Source organism: Tripterygium wilfordii, chromosome 23 (genome assembly GCF_013401445.1).
Source record: "Tripterygium wilfordii isolate XIE 37 chromosome 23, ASM1340144v1, whole genome shotgun sequence".
Taxonomy (NCBI): domain Eukaryota; kingdom Viridiplantae; phylum Streptophyta; class Magnoliopsida; order Celastrales; family Celastraceae; genus Tripterygium; species Tripterygium wilfordii.
In genome coordinates, this window is record NC_052254.1 from 667,144 (window position 1) to 691,750 (window position 24,607).

The following is a 24,607-nucleotide window of genomic DNA, read 5'->3' on the forward strand; positions in this document are numbered from 1 at the left end:
AAGAATATTGTCATTTATTGAATTTACCGGATCACTTGGACTACATCAGGCTCACAAACATATAGATCTTAAAACCCTTCAGATTTTCAGGGTTTCTTGTGAGAATTAGAAGAATATTTGGGGGCTTTGTCTAGAGTTTATCTCAATTGTAATAGGCGGTCTTTGCTTTGATTTGCTTGGGCTCGAATAAAACCATAGCGACAGTTTTTGATTGACCGATGATAATAAGATAGTTGCGTGAATTATGTCACGAGATGATACATGGTATTACAAGCCCAGGAACCATAAGCATTCAGCACGAAATTTTAAAAAATAAAACAAAGAATTCTTAAACAGCAGCAAAGGCTCAAAAATATGCCAACACGATGCATCTTTAGTGCATACAAATATTCTGAAAAAAGGCAAGAAACTTTGTTATTGACCATAATACGGAGGCTGACCTGGAGTTGAAGATTCACCTGGTTGAAAATTAGGCCGAATTCCCAGCTGAGGCATTCTCATGGAAGTCCCAGCAGGAGACATTGGGCTGCTTTGTGAGAGGGGAGAGGAACCAAGAGGTGTTGCCACATGACCATATGCAGGAACTGGAGAGGTGGGATATGTTTGACCAGGATAAGTGCTAGGAGCTGACACAAAGCCTGGTCTGGCTGCCCGCGGGTTTGGATCCCAAGATGGAACCTGCGAGTGGGGAACTTGAGATTGTGCTGCAGCTCTAGCAGCATACTCAGTTGACTGGTGCATTGGAGAAGCCTGAGATGTCTGCCAAGCTGCTGGAGCAGTAGGGAGGCCAGAAGCTTGCTGTGCTGCAAGCAAACTAACATCCGTGATGGTGTAATCGCGACTTTTTTCACAGTAAGCCTACAACAGAAAATAAGTCACAAATAAGAAATTACATGCTCGATTCCGTAGAAACAGAGAGCAAATTCAAACAAATAAAATATGAGACAATTATAAGTGTAACGGAGCATACATCTTTTAAGGGTCAAATCTTTTTCCAATCAAGGGATTCAGTTTATCTTCTAATAATGTCCTTAATGAATTTGGTCACTTTTTCCCCTCATGAACATTTTACTCAAAAGCACATATCTATACCTTCACATTGAGATCAGTATGACGAGAGTATGATAGATGAAGCTTACAATAGCCACCATCATATATGTAGTGTCCCTCTAACGCATCTTTGGCAACTGCTGCTGTCGTAATATCTGGAAAGAAACAAATCAGACATCAGGCCTAAAGAGAAATTGAGCCCGAGTTGAGAAGCATTTGACACTACAGGGTCTTGGACTGAAAAGATTTAAAAACAAGACATAAATGGACACAATTCAAGTGTATCATAGTGAGAGAAAAACATGAAGACAAGCAAAATTATGTTAGTAAGCCCATTCAATAGACTGCAATGTAGTAATGAGCAATTCATGGATGGTTATCAAATCCAGGGGAGAACAAAAATACATAGACAAACTCATTCAAACCACAAAATATGTATTAAGTGTATAACCATGTAAAGAATTTAGAAATGTTTAGGGATTACGGTATTATGGTCCAGTGCTTAGGGCCTTGCCTTAAGATCCAGAGCTCAGAACAAGGGACTAGAGTTCGTTTTTGAAGGTATAGGGTTCGGGCTTCGCATCTAAAATTTAAGGATTTCAGTTTAGAGTCCAGTGTGGATGCAAGGTTTTCAAGAATCTAGTGTTTAGGCCCTATTGCTTTGTGGTTTAGGGGTAGAGTTCAAGTTTAGCGTTTAGGCTAGTGTTTTTGAGGATTTATAAGTTTAGTGTTTACGTTTTAGCAATTAAGGTTAAGTAGCTCTTTACATGCAGGAACTATACATATAGAGATCAATTTTATTAAGATTAAGGGATATTCAGATTAAGGTGCAGCAACTAAAATGAGACATATGTCGAGCAAACAGCAAAACTAAAACAAATGGCCATGGATAAGAAAGGGCTTACCAGGGTACTGAATTAGTGCTTGCGTTCCACCATTTTTCTCGAACATAGCAATCTTTTGGACAGTCCCAAATGAAGAGAATACCTGGAACCAATTAAACAGAAAAATAACGCGTGAATAAATTTCAAGTAACTTCTTAAGATATTCCTTGAGAAAACTTGTATGGAATTCCGTACAGTGTGAAGGACATCCACCGTGACAGCGTACTGCATATTTTCAATTGAAGCAAGCAGCACATTGCTCTCAAATTCTTTCTTCTTTCCATCAGGACCTACTGCAGGCTGGACTTTACAGCATATAAGAACAAACTCAATATTCCAAATGCAGCGCAAGTTAATATTAAAAAGGAACCTGCATGAGTCCTTCTATTGCAGTAGTATTCACCGGAAGATATGGATTTGTGTAGTCCCTGCAGAATATGGGTAAAGCAGCACAAATCACTCATAAGCCTTAGTAAAAGTAATAGAAAACAAACTCTTTAAGTGATTTTTTTTAAGAAAGAACAAGGAAAATAAATCTCATGGATGTAAAAAATTGGGACATAAAATGACATGACAGAATACATATATACAGTCATCAGGAAAGTTATGGAGTTTATGCCCAGAACTTTCTCCTCCTAAGAAGAAGGTTCAACAAAGATAAGAAGAAAGCACACAAAGACACATAAACCTAATGGTAGAAATCCATGAAGCTAAGAAGAGCATTGAGAATGCCTTTTCAACGTACTCTAATAAAGTAAGTGTGCACAAGTTAAAGTGTTAAACTATTTGTCAAAAGATCAAACTAAGCCGTCACGACCAACACCTGTTTTCCCTCCCCTCTACCAGGCCATCCCCCCCCCCCAAAAAAGCACTAATTAGAAATGCTTCAAATGCTGAAAAGAATGAATAACAAACACAATACTAGTAAATGGTTTGGCCAGTAAACATGATCAAACACATGCACATTTGGGAACCTTTCTGATTTCTATGTTTACCTGCTCCTGTGAGACTGGAATTTGATGTTTAGATCCGTATGTGCTGAATATGAAATGCGCAAGTTACATGACCCAACATTCTCGGGAAGCAAGTACCTGAACATAAAACACCAGGAAGTAACAGTAAGATTCCTATAACATTTAGCATATTTTGACAACTGAGCAAATTCCATGAATAAGATAGAAAAGAGAGTAAATGAGCAAGAGGTCAATCCATGCCTAGGTATACTTCTCCCATCCAAGGCATTCCTGGCTGACATTGCAGTCTCAGCATCAGTAAACTGAATTAGTGCCTGCAAATATTCCAAAATTAGCAGTTATATCGACATAAAGTTGAATGCAATGTTGAGAGAGACACAATCTGAAAAAGAAAAAAAAAATAGAGGTCAGCTTTTCTGTCTCACCTGGAAACCGGCAGCCTTTTCAAAAGTTGCTATTTTGTGAACAAAGCCAAAAGCAGAAAACACCTGAGACAAGTTTCGAGTAGATATAATAATACTCTATCCATAATTTTTTTAAAAGACTATCAGCAACTGTTCCAAATAGTTCGATGAGAAGGGGCAAAAAAGAGGATAATTCAAAAAGTACAAGAAATAAGTGCAGAATGAGACCTGTACATATATGCTTCAAGATAGATCTTAGAAAGGAGTATGGCGTACATGACAAAATTTCCAAACTGTCTCCAGCAAAAGAATCTTATAAGAGAAATCACCAACAGTGATTCAACCGACTTCAATTAAAATTGGCAAATAATTTAATCAGGGTGCTATCTCTTAAAAAAAGATAAGATGAAATACAACCGGGCTTGCAAGAAACGACCCATAATCTCTGGAAAATGAGGAAGTGCCTGAATGCATAAATCCCCATTCCAAGCAAGACGCATGATTCCCAACTATGAGAGGCATAAAATTGGCGGGAAACTAGCGAAGGATTTATCTAACAGCTTCGAATGAAACTACACAAAGCATTTAACATCTCCAATATTACAAACTGAAAGGCTAGAGATTAAACATACAACAACATACATTTAATCGCAGCAAACTGAGAACCTTGATTATGGGTATGATGACTCAAGTCCAATCATCAAGCAAGAGGAACAAACACACTTACCACCAGAAGACCCTTAACAGTTGTATTAATAAGTTGACAAACCCTCATCTTTAACAATTTTAGGCACCAACATCAGCTATTGAAAATACAAAAGGGTGCTACATCTGATAACACGGCCAAATATAAGGACATGCAGTAAGAAATCACTTACCAAGTGAATGACATCAATGCTAACATCACCAGCTTCTACTCCTTCAATTGTTACCAGCAAGACATTTCCAGGTGTATCTCCCGGACTCCTGTTGTTGACAATTTCATGCCTATTCGAATATTGAGTATACACACTTTTACCACGAACCTGTGCCGGCTCTGAAGAGGAAGCATAATACGAGACCATTTGAATAGCCTGATTTATATCTACCTGCAAGCGATAACAAAATCTCTGTCAACATAAGGCAGTTAGAGAAATGTTTCCCTAAAACCTTTCTTTTCTTATTTGTCGAATTACCAAAACCATTACCCAAACGTAAATTGATTAAAGGATAGATGCACAAACCATCGCAATCATCTATTCAGAAGGTGCATTCAAAAGACAACATGAGAGCAAAACCCAATCTGAACTGCATAATATTTTAAAGACAAACCAATCACCGCAAAAACTAAAGCAAGTAGTAAGTTTAATCCGACACCTATCATAATCACATTCAAAACACTCACAATCGAATCCAACAAAACCCTAATTTAACCACAATTCAATTTAGTACCAATATCAAAAGACATAATAAGCAAGACCGTAACGGGAGCTCACGAATTCTACAAAGGCCTGGTTGCGATTGGCGCCAACATTGCACTTGGTGTTTACGATCCTGCCGAATGGTTTGCAGAGCTCAATAAGCTCCTCCTCCGTGCACTCCCATGGCAGATTTCGCAGATGCAAAACCTTGGACGGGGTCTGGGTGTACCGGAACTGGGGCTGCCCCGATGTTAACATCTACAGGGGTTCTCACTGTGACGAATTGGGTCTGAGAGAGAGCGGTGGAGAGTGGCGTTTGGTTTCTACGAAGGGTCGGGTTTTCTAGCAAAGTTCGGGCGTCTGTCTGTGATTTGGGAGGATCATTACTCCGTTAGTCTCATTGGGTACCTGGTGCGGGTCGATTTGGATCGGATCGAGTCACCCAGCCGATAGGTATATATGGACAAGCTTGGTAGAAAGCTCAGCCCACGAACATGATATTATAGGCGTTGGGTCACCACAACCCAATAACCATTTTAAAATGTGTCATATTAGTTGAGGAATGATTTGTCCATATAAAGCACTTCACAAATCCACGTCATATTAGTTGAGGTCCTGAGAAATACTTCACAAATCCGCACCCAAGCAATGTGGGACGACGGATCTATCACATTAATCCATATCAATTCCATCCCTCTTCACAAGCACATGTCGTTGTGGCCCCATTACCACTAAGTGGCATTGTGCCTGCTCCGATACCAAATATTGGAAAGCCTAGCCCACCAACATTATATTATAGGCTATGTGTCATCACAACCCAATAATCACTTTAAAATGTGTCATGCTAGTCAAGGAAGGGTTTGTCCATATAAAACACTTCACAAGCCCACACTCAAGAGATGTGGGACAAAGGGTTTCTCACATAAATTCACATCAAAGCGATGTGGGACAAATGATCTTCATAGTGCGTTTTCCTGACCCAAGTGAGTTGGGCTTTTTGACCTAATGAGTTGAGCTGAGGAAGAATTAAGCCGTGCCGGCCCAATGTATCCACGGAAATCAAATAACCTAAAGCGGATAATATTGTTAGTGTACATGGGGGTGTAGATTTATAATATTTGCTCGGCTCAATTGGCTAATCATTCATGTATTTCTGTCCACGGTGCGAATCTTATGGACAATATATTTGTGAGTGTGTTGTATCATGTATGTATGTGAGTTGTATGTGCCAAAAAAACAAAAATTGAACCTTTGAATTGATTTGAAGGTTCTTTCATATAGCCTAACATTGGATTTTCACAATTGGCCATCATTGAATATTTGTTAAACCATTAAGTTGAAGTATGTCAATTCAACGTGGAACTATAAGTCTTGTCATATTGATAAATTCTAGCTCCTAAAGAAGGAACAAGGTTTGAGAGTAAATCTCGTTTGATAATTTTTTTATTTCACACCTTCGAAATAATACTAGCTGGCTTATATAGCCTTCACTCTAGCAACATGCTACTAATTAATTAGAAAACCAAATACTTAAAGGAATTCATACGTAATTATAGTAGCCTAATTACAAGGCTATCTTTTATTGGAAAGAATTACTATGCTAATTAATAGGTAAGAACGAATTGGCTTCTTTGAATGCAAAGTCTTCCTTCAATGCAAAGTCCATGCTTCCATCAATTACTTGATTTGCGGCATCCTCAAAATCTGTCAACGATTGGGCAATATTCATGGCCTCAGAACTATCCCCTACATGAACTGTCTGTCCACGTGATTCTTTGATCTTAAGCCTGCGGGTCCGGTTGTAGACATTCTTCAAAAACCTACCTTGATTCTGATCACATATGCGAAACATAGTTTAAAATGCCTAGTATTCTACCAATTAAAACCTTATTCGGCTTCTATCCATGGAAATGTTGTGTATCTTCTCGCATTTAATTGGCAGACACAAATAGAAATTGCTTCCAAAAGAATTCAACAACAATCTCAGTAAATTGCCTTTGCTATGGGGAAATAGCTTCAATGATGGAACATACCTGATATCAGGAAAGTTCAACATGTAGTAAAAGACTGAAACCTACTAAGCTTGTAAATTTTTTTGTTTGTGGACAGACAACACCATTAATTGGAAGGGTTGCAGTGTGTCTTAAATGAAAACTGTGAAAGCCAAATTAAAGATGACTCAGAATCTAGGTGATGGAGATAGATCTTTAAGGGAGGAAAGAAGTTTTTGTTGGAACGATAAAATTAATTATGGTAATTATTTGTAAATGTGGGAGGTCGCAAGTTTAACTCTCATGCCCAGCATTTTCAACGTTATTTCTTTCACGGGCTTTTGCCTAGTATTCTTTGTCGCCATCATGAAGCGAGCTGGGTTGGTGGCTCGAGTTAAAATTGATCTAACTGTTTAGTGAATATGTTGGGCTGGAGAATTATCGATGGAAAAAAAAGATAGATCTTTAGGGCCTAATTGCTCTCTCTCTCTTGAATATTTCACCACAGTGCATGGTCACATCCAACCCTCTGGATCACTCAACCTTTTTCCCTTGCCCTAGTGGACAATGACAATTTTGAGTCTTTGACAGCTTTGAAGTTGCCTTTTCTTAGCAAAAGCTAGCTGCATTAATACTTTCGACTTTGACCCAATACAGAATAAGAAACAAAGTTTGTTCCTTTATAAACAAACTCATAGGCCTCAACTTTTCTTGCTTCAAACCCCATTTGTCAAATTGCCCTATTAATAGAACCCTTTTGGTCCAATCCACTTCTTCTTCTCTACCTGTTTTCACAGACATCCCACTGAGGCAATTTCTTGGTATGATCAGTTTCTTTGTCCAATGATGTCTGTTTTTCCTTACTTCAAAGGAGAATGTCTTGCCTTTCTTCTTTGGGAATGATTGTTCATCTGAAGTCTTGCATGTGTGAATGAGGATGTGTAGTGCAGCCAAGGATGACTTGCCGGTTATCTTCAGTACTTAATATTGTTTATATACATATATCATAAGCATGCAAATGCAAATTGATAATATGTATATAAATTAACAAGTTGATCGGCAAGTCGTCTTTGGCTACATAGTTGCCTCATTCTCTCATGCCAGATTTTTTGATGATAACATTGTGTAAATAAGGTTGCAGATGAGAATGAGTGCTAACACATATGCTGTGTTTGGGAAAAGGAGCAAGGGTTACTTCACTTGCAAATGCATGTCTTTGGAGTTTCACATCTGTTAATTATTCTTTCTTTTTTTTCTTCCTGATATTTAGTTCCTTCTTACTACTTGAAATTTTGTAGATGAAAACATCCACTACATATATTTACAGTTTAAGGAGCTGATGAACGATTTGGTTGGACTTAGGGTGTAAAGAATCTAGGCTCGAGTGATGAGAATTCGACTATGTTTCAGTAATTTTGTAAAAACTTTTGAAACTATGATATAATGTGATTTTGAATACATGAAAATGGAATTTCAAGTTCAAGGTACATATATAAAAGAGCAATGAGCCAATGATCATTGTATTACATGTTCCGAAGTGCTTTGTAGTCTTGAAGACAAACTCAAAGTGGTTGATTAGGTTGCCTTTTAGGTGTAGTAAAAGCTCTGCCACGCCTGCAATCAAACTGAGTCAAATGGCCGGCAGGTCTGAACCTAATTGAGTCCTTTAAACAGAGAAAAGGAGGGCAAGAACCAAAAAAAGGTTAAAAGGGTCGTATCCCGTCAGGTTTCTCTACGTTTTAAACATGTATTACTGTTTCTTTCTTCTTCTTTTTTTCCCTAGTTTAACTTGAAAGAATCCGTATATGCTATAAGGGCGGCCCGAGGATTGTGCTGACAAGGGCCCCTGCAGTTTGAATCACTCCAGTCTGTTTATTAAATTCAAAAATTATGTGGACCCACACTGATAAACAGACGGGGGCATCTGTGATTAAAACTGCAGTAACTTTTACTTCCGGGACTTGTGTGGTAGGCGCAAAAGGATTTGCTATACTATGAATGAAGATCGAGACATATATTGGTTTTCTAACAGGTTGAATGCCACTTTTGATTCACAATATCAACACAGATAGGATCTGATACTGTTAGAGCCATTTAGTCAATTGTTTAACGGAAAACCTACACAGAACAGACACAAATAAACAGAAACTCTCACTTAAATTCATATATATATATAACCAAAAAATAAGCTGGAACTGCGTACGTTCATAGGGAATTTTACATATTGATCAATCACTAGAGAGATATAAGACCTTCCCTAACAAGCAGACCAAACATGAGAACAAGGAGACCAACCGTGATGCATTGGGTGGGAGAGACCAGAGCCTGTGAATAAGCAGACAAGGTGATCACTGCACCCAACAATCCAATCGAGAAAGCTTGTAAGTTTTGATTCATTTTGATCTGTCTCTGCTCTTCCTTCCTTGATAGAGAGCTAGGCTAGGCTGGAACAGAGAAGTTGACTTTCTCTGTTAATCACTCTTGATTGTGATAATGCTTGATCTGAGAGAGCTGGTTATGACCGGTCTTTAATCCAAGTGGAGCAATAATAGAAAGTCAACTCTTTTTGGATCAAAGCGTGCGACATTTCTTATGTTGTGAAAATACAATTTGGTCCCTCACTTTACGACATTAATACTTGCCAAATACGGATTTTTTTACCAATTATTCCAAATGCTGAAATCGACACACATAATTTAATATGAATCATGTGAGGCTCACGATTTATCATAAATCGTATATGTCATCTTAGCATTTGACATTATTAGCATATTTGCTTTTCAAGGCTGACACGCATATAGCCCATATCATTTGGGCTAATAAATGGACATTTGGCCCAAGGAACTAAAAGGCCCAGAAAGTGTAAAGTGTGCCGTGCAAACTTTTCGCTTGTTAATTTTGAGCCCACTGATAAAGCTTCTGAACTTAATTATTGGGCCAAACGGGGATTTGGACATGGTGAGCCCAGGTCGGTAAGTTTTTAATCTTAAGGGGGCTGGCCAACGACATAGAAGTTGGCCCAAAACAATTTAAGGCTTCATCAACATTGCCCACTAAAATGGCCCTTGCTCAATTCATCGTTTGCGAATGCCACTCTGTGTTATTTTTTCACACTGTATCTCAGCCTAGGTTTCAACTAATTGTTGGAGGTTGCGGGGTCTGTCTTCTATGTAGCCCGGGATTTACCGATCAGTTGTTCGGTGGGTAGTTAGGTGAGTTTCATGTTACCAAAAAAAAGTATTAATTCGTTCAGTTATGTAAGCGTGTAGCACCCAACTCGAGTGGGCTGGCCACAAGCCTCTTTAGCATCAAGCTTGGTGGTGATGGATGAGCTATTGAGTGGCGAAGGGGCTCAGTACTCTAAATCTCACGTCGCTCAGGATAATAGGTGAAATGCATAATATAATATGTCAAATCCCCTAACCAAGTGAACTCATTTTATGAGCCAATGGATTTAGGAAAACAAAACCGTACGAACTAGTATGGATTGACTCAAAATAGGCGAGGGAGGACGGGCTCTTACATATAACATATTGTATGTAGGTGTCATTCATAAACAACCGATTCAATAATCAAGGGGTCAATTAACTATTCATATTCCAATCAACAAATAATAACACTTCGTCATCTAAGCAAATATTATGGACTTTTTAAAAATATTTTCCCCAATTATATGGACAAGTCAATAACAATTATGCTCATGCTATCCACATTGTGATTAAATAATTAATTTAAAAAAATTAGGAATGGTTAGTAGCCTTGGTTGTTATAAAATAAACCAACCATAATCTACCACCTCTCAAATACATATCCTGTAATAATCATACATGATAAAGGTTGGTTGCAACTCCCATCAATGTGTGCACGATTAATTAATCAATGTAATTGCGACCGCTTGGAGAATAAAAATTAGCATATTTAATTACAAACAAGCCATAAAGATAAGATTCTTTACATATATATTACTCCCTATATGGCTATATGTGTGACCATTATTGTTCTTTTAACCTTATCTTATTATAAATGTTGATCAACAATATTGAATAGTATTGGTTTCTATTTAGAACTTAACAGCATTAAAGCATGTGCATCATCTATCTCTATTTAGAGTAATTACAAAAGTTATTGACAAAATATGTGGATGCAAGGTCACACTATAATTTGAAACAATCCCGCACGCGTAAAATTTTTTCATCTGTCTACAGAGTCAATTATGTCAAAAGTCTAACGCTTTGTCATAAGTATATTATTCCCAATGAGAATTGAACTCAAGACATATTGACCCTAAATGGTGACTTTTGTCGATTACCTTTACGAGGACTAATCACAAATTGATAACCCTAAATGTGAGATTAACATAGCATTAAGGTGACACTATTTTTAAAGTCAAAGATTCTTAGAAGAAAAAAAGTAACCATTACAAACTTCAAACAAATTGACTAAACTAAACGCTCTCATTACCCCTAATTGGGTAGCCAAAACCCAACACTTCTCCACCAACCATTAATTTCCACGTATGTGGTCCCTTTTGTGTCTTCCCGTCGGTACAATTGAAGCAGGGTCCACACTGCCAGCTCAACACCACGAGATTAAATAGTCTAAAAAAGTTCGGCCACTTCCCGTCGGCGGTGGGGGCACTGTCCATTCCCTTGATCTCGGATCTGACGTGGGAGAGCTTGACCATCTGCTTCAAATCTGGATCGTCGGATCAAAAGGTTCCCAAGACGATTGAAATTCCTCAAATTGGCTAAAGCTGCCACGCGTCTAGGAGCCCCCCATAATTTAAATTGTTTCCTGAAAGAGAAAGGGTTTACTTTTGGCATTATTGAGATTAATGAAGCAAGTAATAGGTTCATTATAACAAACCAAAGGACCATTATACCCTCACAAAATTGACATGTTTAGGGTAGTCATGTGGACAATTTGGTATTTTTCTGTGTTTCGACAAAGCCTAGGGTGGAACCTACCTCCCTTGGTAATGGTTAGGTAATATGCATTAACCTTTTTTGTTTTTTTTTTGACGTGTGGCCATAAGAGTAATGATTTAAATGAAAATTGAACTCAAAATCTCCCGAGTCCATACGAAGAGGTCGGTCCTATGGGGGAGCGATCTGCATTGTTGGGTCTCTGGAAGGATCACCGTTTGCATTAATAGTTTGATAATCAATGGCCAAGCTTGAAACTACCCACACCACACCAAGTTACCTAACAAATCACGCTTCTTCTTCTTCTTCTGTCACCTCCTCCATAAACAAGTATTTAGAGACTTCTGTTCCTTACAACACTTCTTTTCTCTTAACAAAACCCCACCTTACAATACTCTGCCTCACTTTCTCCCTCTATCTTTTTTGTTGCATGTAATAGAACAGAGTAGAGTGAGTTTTTGTTTTGGTCTGAAATTGTGGATTTGTCAAGCATGGAAAGCATTTCCGGTCTTGGTAAAGAAGAAGAAGAGAAGTTGGGATTGCCTCCCGGATTTCGATTCCATCCGACCGACGAAGAGCTTATATCACACTACTTGTCCCAGAAAGTACTTGATAGTTGTTTCAGCTGTAGAGCTATTGGTGAGGTTGATTTGAACAAGAGTGAGCCTTGGGACTTACAGGGTAAGTCCTCAAAATCCATACAATCTTGTGCTTTTTTTCCGATGATTTATCGAACTGGATTGTGTATTAACCTTTTGTTATTGGTGGTTTGTCAATGTAGGGATGGCGAAAATGGGTGAGAAAGAATGGTATTTTTTCTGTGTGAGAGACAGAAAGTACCCAACAGGGTTGAGAACAAACAGAGCAACTGATGCTGGTTATTGGAAAGCGACCGGGAAAGATCGAGAGATTTATAAGGCTAAAACACTTGTTGGGATGAAGAAAACTCTTGTTTTCTACAAAGGAAGAGCACCAAAAGGAGAAAAAACCAACTGGATTATGCATGAATACAGATTGGAAGGCAAATATTCAGTCTACAATCTCCCCAAAACAGCCAAGGTACCTAATTCATTCATTGCTATGTTTTACTCTGTTTTCCTCCGTTTTCAAGAGTTGTTGTTGTTGATGATAATCTTGGGTTTGTTTGTGCAGAATGAGTGGGTTATTTGCAGGGTGTTTCAAAAGATTTCAGGTGGAAAGAAGACACATATTTCTGGACTAATGAGGGTGAGTTCCGGTGGCAACGAATTCCTCCAGTCGTCGTCGTCGGTATTGCCTCCATTGACTGATTCATCTCCAAACATCAGTGACAACAGAACCACCGACACCATAGTTGATAATACACCTCATGTGACCTGCTTCTCCAATCCAATATTGGAGGATCGTAAATCCCCTGCATCGACACTATTGGAAAAGTCCTCTGTTCCAATCTCTTCTTTATTTTCCTCTCAATTTGCACCAAATTTGGGAAATCTGCAGTACCCAGATAGTGTTTTGATGCCTGAACAGTCTATATTCAGGTTTTTGATTGACAACTATTGTGGAAACACGAAGGAGAACTCAAAAGAATTCTCACCAGCAACCGATATCTCTTCGGTTGTGTCAAATCATGATTTGGTTGATGATCCATCAAGTTCAGATGGACCAGTAGACCTTGATTGTCTGTGGAATTATTGAAGATTGGAGTTGGAGGTAAAGAACATAGAAGAAGAAGTATATTTTTTTGGAATTGTCGATTACCGTCATGAAAATTGGGACGTGTGTTTCAGTGTATGTAGATTCTCAGCTTCCAAACAAGTAACAACAAGTGAAGGTATATGTTTTGTAATTTGTAGTAGTAGATATTGAACACCTTGTAGCAGGCTTTTCTCTTGTGTTTTTTTCTTTCCCTCCCTTTTTATTTAATCTAGATTGCACTCTCATGTTGTCAACTTGCTTGTATATAAGAATTCATGCCTTATATTAGTATTTTTTATTTGAATTAGTAGACTGAATTAGGGTCCATTTGGTTTGTTTTATGTGTTCCTTTATTTTCTGTGTTTTTTTTTTTTTGTTTTCAAGTGGTTTTTCATGAAAACACAAACATGCCAAACACACTAATTTTTCTTCATTCTATTAAATTATTTTTTTCAATAATTCACTTTTATTTTCTTAGAGAATAATCATAAATTATGATTAATTTGTAACTGTCAATTCTATCATTTTTTAAAAATGTTTTGTGTCTTTGACATTCATGCTGTTAGGCCACCAACCAAGAGTTCATCCATGATATAATTTACAATTAATAACAAAAATCTGATTTCATTTGTTCTTCCTTTTTATTTTGGTTCACACACTAAACTCTTTTGGGGATTTTCTAAATTAATATAAAAATAAACCAATAATTCCAGCACGTACAAATTTGTCCTATAATTTTCAATGACACTATAAGATTGATTTAATTCAAAAATGTAATAATTTGAGACATATATTTATCAACTATATTGTCTTTTGACCACTTGGATGACAGTTTAGTTGACGAATTTCTCAGAGACCAAACTATATAGATTCAAAAAATCTTGAGTTCGATTATCACTTGAAGCAATACCTTGTGACCACGCACCGAGTTCTTATCCTTTCTTATCATGTCGCCGGGTGGAAAACTGGTGTATCCTTTCATTCTTCACATTTGAAACCCTATCTAGCAAAGCATGGAAGACCATGTCTTATCATTGGTGTTTAAACATGTAAGTTGTAAGCATCAGCTTGAACTAATGATATTATTCATGACATGTATATATGTAAGTCTTGCACGCAATTATCTTTAACTATATTCTGAATATTAGAGAATTTTTTTCTATGTAAGTTACTTTTGAACTTGTCCTTTTGTCGTCTAGTGAAAATTGAAAAAAATAATGATTTTAAAGAGTAGAATATTCATTGCTTTTTTGTCCTATTTGTTTGATTGATAGGTTATGTTGAGTAGAGTGAGTGGATTAAGAACAATGCTACATATCTCCAATTTGAGACTCCCATTCTGGTATTTTATCCCCAATTATATGTGATATGTGTGGTAATCATTGATTAAAGGTACATATATGGGGTCTTTACTTAACATCCAACACGCTACACCAAGCAGGAATAATATGAAAGTCGTAATTTGGGGATCTCAAGCATTTTCGGTGGATTAATAGGTTAGGCAAGATCAGAGCAGTAGAATCCAAATTCTGCCCATAAGTCCATAACATCTTCAATTTAAAAAAGTGGGCCTAATAATGGGCCTGGAACGGCCCATCCGGTATTATAACCGAACTTAAAAGCCCAAAACCAACTCTTCCAGCCCACCGCTGCAACTCCACTAGTATTTTACTTTCATCCTCCCGATTCTCTCGAGTCAAAACTCAAAAGCCGAAGCCCCGCCCCCGCCATAGGAATCTCTCTTCCAGAACTCAAATTCAAAGGTATCGATTCTCCATCAATTGAAGACTTTAACCACATTGCAATTGATACACTGTTTAGGGTAAGCGAACTTTTCCAATCTTTCGTTCGCTGTCGCGTATGTACAGTATTTCATGGCTTATCGAATTGACTGTTTCTGCTCATGTTATGATGATGGATGGTGAAATTTGCGTTGAGGAGGAGTTCTGATAAAATTATTATTATTTTTATCAGTTTTCTCTACTGTTTGAGTATGATAGTTCATTTTGTATTGTTTGTTCACTAACTCACTGGGTTTAAAATCACTGTATTGATGAACAATAGCAAGATAAGGTAGATAGGACATCAAAGGACATTTTGGGGGTTTAATGAAGCACTTTCTGGATCCATTCACTCAAGAGTCTTAACTCTGGTGTTTATTCGGACTCTACTGTGGGAACAACTGCAGTTATGTGGTGGTACCTTATATTGTGACAATGTTGGACACTAGTATTAGTTGTGGGGGTTCATTAGTCATATCTTCTAAGGAAAACATGGTTGTCAATCAACAATATGATTGATTGATAGACTAGATTGTTACCTTGATGTTTTATGGAACAGACTATTTACAGGTTGGGTCATAATTTGGAGAGATAACCTGCAGTTGCAGTCTTAGCAGAGATATTAGAAGACCAATGATTGGATTAAGGAAATTAGTATAGGAGAATCCCGCCCTTTTGATTTTTTTTTCCTTGCAACCGGAGGTTGGGGGACAAAAATTAAAGCTAAGGGAAGGTGGGAACGTAGTATTCGTGTAGATTTGGGGAGACACTATTGTTATAGTAGTCAGTTTAAGCAATGAAATAGTATTTTTCCTAAATGGACCAAGGTAAGCACTAAGCAGCAAAATCTTTTTCAAGGATGACTTAGAGGAATTAATTCAGTTATTCATGATTTAGCTGCGGATAGAAGGACTCAATGTGAAATTGTGCATGTTGCAAAATCATCTGGCTTAGAATGAAAATTGGGTCCGACATTCATCAACAAATGATATTGTGTAGTTCAGCTTAAGTTGGCATTGATATTTATGATATTTGTAGTTCAGCTTAATTGGCATTGATATTTTTCACTGAATTTATCTTGGTTCTAATCCAGAGCCTGAGAGGTGGCTGAGAAGTAGGATGGGACGGCTCTTGACTACCAAGTGCACTTGGAAGAATAAGAGGTACCGGAAAAGAAAAGGTAAATTTAAACAGTGAATGTACTCCCTGATGAATCCCTTGAATATTAGATCGTTTCTGATATTATATAGATGTTTCATGCTCTGCTCAATTATTTTCAGTCATGGAAGTGTATTAAACAATTGTTTGTTGTGAATGTAGAAGAAGTTTTGTTATTATAGGATAAGCTCATTAGGCTCTAAAGGTGACTGTCAATACATGATACTTTCACCTAAATACAGAAGACTTTCTTTTTCTTAAACTATATCTTACATGCATGCAAGAGGGACTTAACCTAGTCAAATTTATGTCGGGAAGTGGAATGAAGGAAAATTTATATAAACTGATCCCGCCATCTAGCTTGATTACAACTGGCTTGTTTCCTTCTTAAAAGCATCAAATGAGCAATTTTTGTTTCGGTTATTAAATGTATTCACATGACCTGCCTAAGCTCTATCTTCACCTATCTGATTCTTTTCAACCTAGTGATATTGCTTTTGTTTTGCAAAGCTATTATCTCATACATGGCTCTTTCTTGTAATTGTCACTGTGATTCCTTTTAAGATAATTATATCCGTCATTAGATTATTTAAGCTATAAAGACCAATGATATGTTTTCACTGATTTATTTTCATGTTAGTCACTTAGTTGTTAGACTCTTGCTTTCTGGAGCATTGTACAAGTCTTAGCCGTTCTTTTTGTTGTGAAGTAAAAAAAAATAAAAATCAGCAGAATAGTCAAAACCAAATTCCTACTAGCATATAGGTTCTTAGACTCTTAGCATATGCAAGTATGCTTCATAATATCTGAACATACTTTGATACACTAATCTGAAAAACCTGTTTTCTCCTGTTAACAATAGATTAAAACTCCATTAAAAAAATGATTAAAACATTGCACAGGGTTCAGTTTGGAGGGCAGATGTTGTTATCCTGTATTCCTAATTTCCTACATTGCAGGTCAATAAACTAACTTCACCATTCACCAAAGCCTGGTCATCAATTGATCAAAACAAATAATATAAAATAATTTTTTTTGATATAAATGGAGTTACATGATTGTATGTACCGCCTTTTTTCCCTTTATTTTCAGAGGAATAATTACCACGTGGATATGTAGAACTCTGACAAGTGCGTTGTGTATTCATTTAATATGATCTTTAATACATTGTTGGACCATACACAAGGCTGGAGCTGGCATCGATCAAGTAGAATTTAAGGTGGGTGACCCCGTTGTCCTCGGCCAATACAAATCCTGGATCCATTGCCATCAGACCTTTGCTTTGCCTTTCTTCACCATACTCAAATACTTAAACCTCTCTTTCTTAGGTTATCTAGCCCTTTCTCCTTTTCTTCATGGGACCCAGTTTTGTCTCTTCCCGCAATCCCGCATCAAATCAATGAAGACGTCCTCCACAAGCCTAGTACCTCAGCTCAATTAATCCCTCGCGCCTCCCACCAATGACCCATGCTCTGCTGTAATTAGAATATTCTTCAATGGAAGCGGCCTTTCACTATCATCACTATAAAGTGTCAACCTTTGTTGGCAGGCAAGGCAAGTTTGAGAAAGTGATGAATCAAGGTCCACGTCTTTGATACATTGCATTCATAAATCTGTGTATGCGTGATTTTTTGAGAGACAAATAAATGAGAAGACAAGAGCTTTGGCTAGTTAGGACATTCAATTAGGGGTCCTGGTTCATGTTGTCCTAGCTCCATTATGTTTGTGAAAGGGAACCCTGTGAGTACCTAGGATAATTGTGCTTTGGAAACTAAGTCCTTGGGTCTTCCATTGTGATTTCTGAAATGATGCCATTATCCTTTCTGATCATTTGCTTGATCATTTAATGTGGTTCTTCGGAATAAGACCATTGTTATATTGGAACGGAACATTCATTACATAGATACATGTATGTATGTATGTAAGTATGAATGTACGTTGCCAGTTGCTCAGACATTAGAAGCAAGGTAAACTATGTACATATGATGTAACTGAGCCTGCAACTGAGTTTTTGTCACGGGTCATGCGTATGTTAGGCTTTTCTTAGATCTAAACATATCAAGTAGCATGTATGTTGAACCTTGGCTTCTGAACCTTCAATTTTCTATAAATTTATGGACGTAGAAGAGGGACCAGTAATCTCATTAGATCCAATGAGTTTGTGAATTGTCCTGGTTTCTGCATTTTGAACTCCTTTTAGAGTGACTACAGATACTGTTTGATAGTCCTTGTCTCAAGGTGGATGACTACAGACTACAGTCTTCATAAATATACTGCTGGTGGCATTCATAGTGTACAGACCTTGATGTGGTGCAGTCAGATGACTCATACTGGTACGCCGATAGTAGTTCACACGTATCCCTTATAATCGCAAACTGAGATGGCCTTTAGTCCTCATTAGGAATCTCAGTCATCCCAGTAATATGTGTCTTTAATAAGTCGTACGTCTATTCCTTAATTGGTCTACAGGTTGAGAAGTAAAAGTTGTAAGTTGGTCAATATGATATTGGTTGTAAATTGTAATATTAGTGATAGGTTCAACAATATATATTTACACTGTTTTTTTTCTTCTTCGAAATTGTTTGTGTCATGGTGATATGTTTCCTCCTACTACTGTTCAAATTAGACTAGTTGTTGTCATTATTCATTGATATGTCTGGAGAACTATTGACAGTGTTCTAAATGGATTGAATCCAGACTGAATAGGTATCATTAGAGTCTGAACCAATTTAACGTTACATTGTCGCTATTTTGTTTAGAACATTTGGTAATTGAATCTGAGTTTTAATCGAGTAAAACATATATATAATTAAACATGTCCATCCTGACTGACCCGGAATCCCGGATTTATATCGTATTGGTTTAAGAGTCCTGTATAGTGTATATATTACTGGAGTGGTTGAGATTTAATTCATCATATGCTATATAGTACGCTTGTAATTACTTGGTTTTCAACTACTCTTCACTCTTGCATTGAAGTACTAATGATAAAAGGTGACACCTTATTACTTACTGATAAGTTTTTGTTTTTTTTTTGCCTGCTCTTTTTTTTTGAAAAAGTGGACCAGATCTCATATATGTCAAATATTACCATCTTTGCTAAAGACATTGACAACCTCCAATCTCGGTACAGTTTTTATTGTTTTCTAAAAACAAGTAGAAGCGCCAAAGTAGCAAGTCAGCAAAGCTGGTAACTACATACCTAAGCTTGAAATCAAGGAGACTTGTGTCGATAAAAAACTAAATTTCATCATCCTATTTATTTCACTGACCTTTCTTCTCTGCCTATCCTTTCATTTATAATAATCACAAAACCTTTTCTCTCAGCCCATAAACCTCTCCATATCTTTGTGTATATAAAGACCATACAATTGCTGCCTTCTATACTGATTTAGTGATTGCACTCTCGAATGGGTCGATCACCCTGTTGTGACAAGGTTGGCTTGAAGAAAGGACCATGGACTCCTGAGGAAGATCAGAAACTCTTGGCTTATATTGAAGAACATGGTCATGGAAGCTGGCGTGCCTTGCCTGCAAAAGCTGGTAAAAAAAATAAATTCACTTACACTTTGTTCTCTATTGAAGTGGCAATAACTTCGTTTTTAGTGACTATTGAGTGCAACTCTGTCTCATTGTTCATGACAGGCCTTCAAAGATGTGGTAAGAGCTGCAGACTTAGATGGACTAATTATCTAAGACCTGACATTAAGAGAGGCAAATTCAGTTTGCACGAGGAACAGACCATCATTCAACTCCATGCCCTCTTGGGGAACAGGTACAAAGCTTTTGTCTTTGTTAACTAAAATTGTTTAGAGTTTGTGGATTCTTCTCTTTTTGGTGATAATATAACGTATAGGTTTTGTCAATCATTCTTTATTGCTCTTATCCACATTTTTGTGGGAATTCCACATGAACTTGGTTCATATGAGATTTATTGCTGTCGACTATTCCATAGTATCATCTATCAAAATTGCAATTTGGACCATCGTTTTGAACCAATGGTTTCTGCTGTTTATCAGTTTATGTACTATTTCTGACATTACCATTTCATTGAATGGGTACACTCCAAGTGCAATGTATTTTACAATCAAGTGTTTTTGTTTTCTTGTTGGGTTTGGTATTTTCAATGTTTAGGAATAAAAAATGTCTTGTCACTGGTGATGATTTCTAGCATCTCAGATGTTTTTTTTTTTAAAAGCTCTGTCTATATTTCTTCTTTGTCTCGTTCTTCTCAGGTGGTCGGCTATAGCCACTCATATACCAAAAAGAACAGACAATGAAATCAAGAACTATTGGAATACGCATCTTAAGAAAAGATTAGCCAAAATGGGTATTGATCCCGTCACTCACAAGCCCAAAAATGATGTTCTCCTGTCCACTGATGGCCAATCCAAGAATGCAGCTAACCTTAGCCACATGGCTCAGTGGGAAAGCGCCCGGCTTGAAGCCGAGGCTAGATTGGTTAGAATATCAAAGCTTAAATCATCCTTTAACACCCCAACAACATACAATCTCTCATCAGGTTCAACTTCAGCTCAGCCAAATAGGTCACTTGACATACTGAAAGCTTGGAGTTCTGGTGGATATGACTTGGAGTCTCCAACTTCAACTCTCACATGCTCTGAAAATGCACCACCTATCATGACTTCCTCAGTTGGGGACAATTCACTGCCCACAATAGAATTTGTGGGCACTTCAGGTAATTCATCTCCAGAGACTGAAATTATTAAAGAAGGTCATGAACAGGATTGGAAAATTATGGAGAATTCTGTTCCTTTCACTTCAGAACTTCATCATGATATGACTCTATCTATTGAAGCAGCTTGGACTTCTCCAGAGTCTTTTAGAGGTAATAATGAGCATGTTAATATTATGGATGAAGGGTTTAATAGTCTTCTGCTTAATGATTCCGGTGACCGGAGTTTGTTCGATAGTGGTAAAGACTGTGACAATTCTGCTGCTGGTAGTGAGTATTATGAAGATAACAAGAATTACTGGAACAGCATCCTTAACTTGGTGAACTCTTCCCAAGATCATTCACCAATGTTGTGATGAGGACATAATTCAGTTTGTGCATTGAGATGTTCAATTGTTAATAGCTTAATTGTCTTCAGTTAATAGATAGAATTCAACCAGTACAACTCTGTTCAATAACAATCTGTCTCTCTCTCTCTCTCTCTCTCTCTCTCTCTTTTCTTTTTTAATATGGTGTAATGACCAATTTGTTCTAAATTTGGTGTACTTGAACTGAATGATTGCCTTTAATTAGTTCTGTTTATCCATATATACATATATGTATAGTCCAACTTCTATTCAAAAAAAAAAAAAGTATAGTCTAACTTGGTTTATTTGAAGCTATTAACTAGTTCTGTTTACCTATATATATATATACATTTTTGGTATTAGATTGATAAATATAAAGAGAGAGATATTTATGGCAGAATCTAGTGCTGTTATTTCCATGTCCCATTCTGATTAATAGTGAAAGAAATGACCTTATTTTGCCAAGGATTGGAGGTGAAGGAGCCCAGAAATTTGTATCGAATGTGTTTGTTTGACCTATTGTGTCCTCCCTACTTTTGAGTCCATGTACTTTTCACAGAAAGTTGTACATATATGTAAATTCAATACACACACGGAGGCAAACCAGTGAAGTAATACTCATTTATGTCTAGAAGATACCATGAGTATGGTCCCACAAAAAGGTAGTTTTTAATTTTACCCTCAATGTCTGTCAAATTCAATCTAACAATTAATAATGTGAACTGCCAATATGGTCCCCAATCCATTGATTTTTGTTGACTTTAATTTCCTGTTTGTGCGCCATCCCTATTGATTCTTACACCAGAAATACATTCTTGTGTGAGATATGTTAGTACTTTACTTATATATCACTTGATTGGGTTTGCTAATATAACATATATCATTCGGTTGGGCTATGTCAATATGATGTGAGAGGTGCTAGGATTTTGTTTATATATCACTTGGTTGGATTATACCAATTTGATATGAGATCAAGTATTTGCTCATATTATGTTAGAAATCCTAGCTCAGCCGCATCAGAATATTGTCTGCTCTGGACAACGGGTCCTCACGGATTTGTTCTTCTTGGACCGTCATTATTGGTTCTTAAACTCAGAAAATGCGAGTCTTTGCTCAGATTATGTTAGAAATCCTAGCTCAACCACATCAAGAATATTGTTCGCTGTGGACCACGAACCCGCAATGATTTGTTCTTCTTGAGCTATCGTTATTGGTTCCTAGACTCAAAAAATGTGTCATTGGATGAGAGGAGCTAAAACTTCATTTATATACCACACAAGATTAAGGTACGTGAATCCGACTTGAGATATTAATCTTGATAATAATCTCTTCACATATTGCATGTATTCGACTCCATCCATTATAAAGGGTCTTTTTTTATATTTACATTTATTAAGTGCCATATAAAGAAATCTTGTATGGATGATCCCCATACAACTTCCATGAGTGTGGCATTGAACACTACACATTGGCATTTTGATATCAATAGTTTTTGAGTGGTGGATATTCTCAAGAAAGATACGTGTCATCAGTAGAATCACCACTTCAATATTCTGAAACAGTAAGTGTGGTTGTTGAATTTGATGCATGAATTAAAGCAAGCAATGAAGCCTCACATGGGTCTTAATTAAATTACCGGTGTGGGCCTATGCCTCCTTATTAAACGAGTTTCTTTAATGGGCCTACTTATGTCAACTTGACTCAACTAAAATGATTGAGACGGGCTTGTCCAATTTCAGACCCACTATCTGGCTTCCAACTTGGGCCTCCTAGAAAGCATCATCCACTTGGGCCTCTAAATGCCCAGCCCATCATTTTCCGATGTGTCTATATGTATATATGGGAAGGGGGCGATTCAAATATTCTGGTTTTATACGGATGCCCTTTTAGTGATTAATGTAGTTTATAAACCTGAGTTGGTATCATTTTGGGTTATTGAGAATTTGATTGAAGACATTAGAGACAGTTTGAATGGGATTTTGAGTTGGTCTATATCGAACGTTAGTAGGCATCGGAATGCTTGGGCAAATAGTATCGTCAAATGAGTCGTGGTCAGGGGTTTATCTGACAATATTCCCAATTGTTTTCTTCCAGATTTGCAGGCTTGGTTAGATAGTAGATGTGATCATCTTGAACATTGTTTTGACATTCTTTTCTTTGTCTCTTCGCCTGTGCCGGATATTAAAAAAAAAAAAGATTATAAAAAAAGTGGGGATTATTTGCACTCCATGTTTTTCCATTCACACCCCATTTTTCAAAACCACCAAACACACCCTTATTCCATTTGTCCCCTCATTGGCATTTTCTTCTTCACCATCGGTGAGAACTTATGCAGAGGTGAGGAGGGAGGAGGCGTTGAAGAGGGAGAAGGAAGAGACGATGAGAGCAATTGCGAAGAAGAAGAAGGAAGAGGAGGAAGCGGCTAAGGAAGGTGAAGGAACTGCTGCTACTGCTCCTGTTCCTAAGAGGAGGAATCGGTGGGACCAGGCACAGGATGATGTTGGTGCTGCAGCAAAGAAAACTAAGACCCATTTTAATTGGGATTTGCCTGATGCTACACTAGGGATTGGGCGATGGGATGCAACCCCGACACCTGGAAGGATGGGTGATGCAGACTCCTTCATTGGCGAGGAGGAATAGATGGGACGAAACCCCTACTCTGGGGTGGTTGACAGATTCAGATGCCATGCCAGTTGGTGGTGCTACGTCAGGGGCAACTCCTGTCGGGACTACCTAGGATGGCATCTTGAGCGTACTTTCATTAACAAGGAAGCGATGTTGCCATTAAAGGAGAGGGTTTTGGTAATGGTGGTGCAAGGAAGCGTTTGGACTTTGGAGAAAATGGGGTGTGAATGAGAAAACTGGAGTGTAAATAACCCCTGTCATAAAAAAAATAAAAAATACATATAGACAAACCCCAAAGTATATATTCTTCCTCATGAATTTTCATCATGATTCTTTGCTACAATGTCGACCCTCGATCCCCACCTTCATCATCAACCAGATGAACGGCGGCTCCTAAGTCCTAAATTGAAAAAGCAGAAAGAAACGGTGCATTGAATTTAACCAAATACTTTACCAAAACGGTGCGTTGCAAGATTATTGAAACGGTTCGTTGAACATCCCTTACCAACAGATCCGGTCTAGCTAAACCAAACTAACAAAACGACCATGAACCATGAACCGGATTAATCAATTAAGCATATAACTGAATTTAAAAACTCTGTTCTACAGTTTGAATATATGGAAATGCTTATCTTAAATATTTTTTTTTGATAACCGAGAACGACACCATGTAAATGTATTTTGGACATTCAATA

The 24,607-nt window shown here is 37.4% G+C and overlaps 3 protein-coding genes across 6 annotated transcripts; 2 read left to right on the forward strand and 1 right to left on the reverse strand.

Annotated features, from left to right (window-relative positions):
* Positions 1-189: 189 nt before the first annotated feature.
* On the reverse strand, positions 190-5,137 carry LOC119993426 (polypyrimidine tract-binding protein homolog 1-like). 2 transcript variants are annotated; one of them, XM_038840574.1, is made up of 10 exons: positions 4,788-5,134; positions 4,191-4,400; positions 3,334-3,396; positions 3,149-3,222; positions 2,930-3,025; positions 2,305-2,362; positions 2,130-2,234; positions 1,956-2,037; positions 1,093-1,205; positions 190-858 (listed from the first exon to the last, which is right to left on the reverse strand). In XM_038840574.1, exons 1-10 carry the CDS (start codon positions 4,968-4,970, stop codon positions 415-417), a joined length of 1,428 nt encoding a protein of 475 aa, XP_038696502.1. In that variant the 5' UTR covers positions 4,971-5,134; the 3' UTR covers positions 190-414. The 2 variants fall into 2 exon arrangements, with proteins under 2 accessions (XP_038696502.1, XP_038696503.1); XM_038840575.1 differs by having other exon boundaries at positions 716-858; positions 1,140-1,205; positions 4,788-5,137.
* Positions 5,138-12,079: 6,942 nt separating this feature from the next.
* On the forward strand, positions 12,080-13,624 carry LOC119992982 (NAC domain-containing protein 100-like). The gene is made up of 3 exons (XM_038839842.1): positions 12,080-12,309; positions 12,410-12,687; positions 12,781-13,624. Exons 1-3 carry the CDS (start codon positions 12,120-12,122, stop codon positions 13,303-13,305), a joined length of 993 nt encoding a protein of 330 aa, XP_038695770.1. The 5' UTR covers positions 12,080-12,119; the 3' UTR covers positions 13,306-13,624.
* A 1,352-nt stretch (positions 13,625-14,976) lies between these two features.
* LOC119992907 (transcription factor MYB106-like) lies at positions 14,977-21,522 on the forward strand. Of its 3 annotated transcripts, XM_038839741.1 has the most exons (6): positions 14,977-15,127; positions 16,180-16,266; positions 19,305-19,787; positions 19,890-20,019; positions 20,480-20,943; positions 21,031-21,522. In XM_038839741.1, exons 3-6 carry the CDS (start codon positions 19,655-19,657, stop codon positions 21,294-21,296), a joined length of 993 nt encoding a protein of 330 aa, XP_038695669.1. In that variant the 5' UTR covers positions 14,977-15,127; positions 16,180-16,266; positions 19,305-19,654; the 3' UTR covers positions 21,297-21,522. The 3 variants fall into 3 exon arrangements, with proteins under 3 accessions (XP_038695669.1, XP_038695667.1, XP_038695668.1); XM_038839739.1 differs by having other exon boundaries at positions 20,480-21,521; XM_038839740.1 differs by having other exon boundaries at positions 14,991-15,068; positions 20,480-21,521.
* The last annotated feature ends 3,085 nt before the right edge of the window (positions 21,523-24,607 follow it).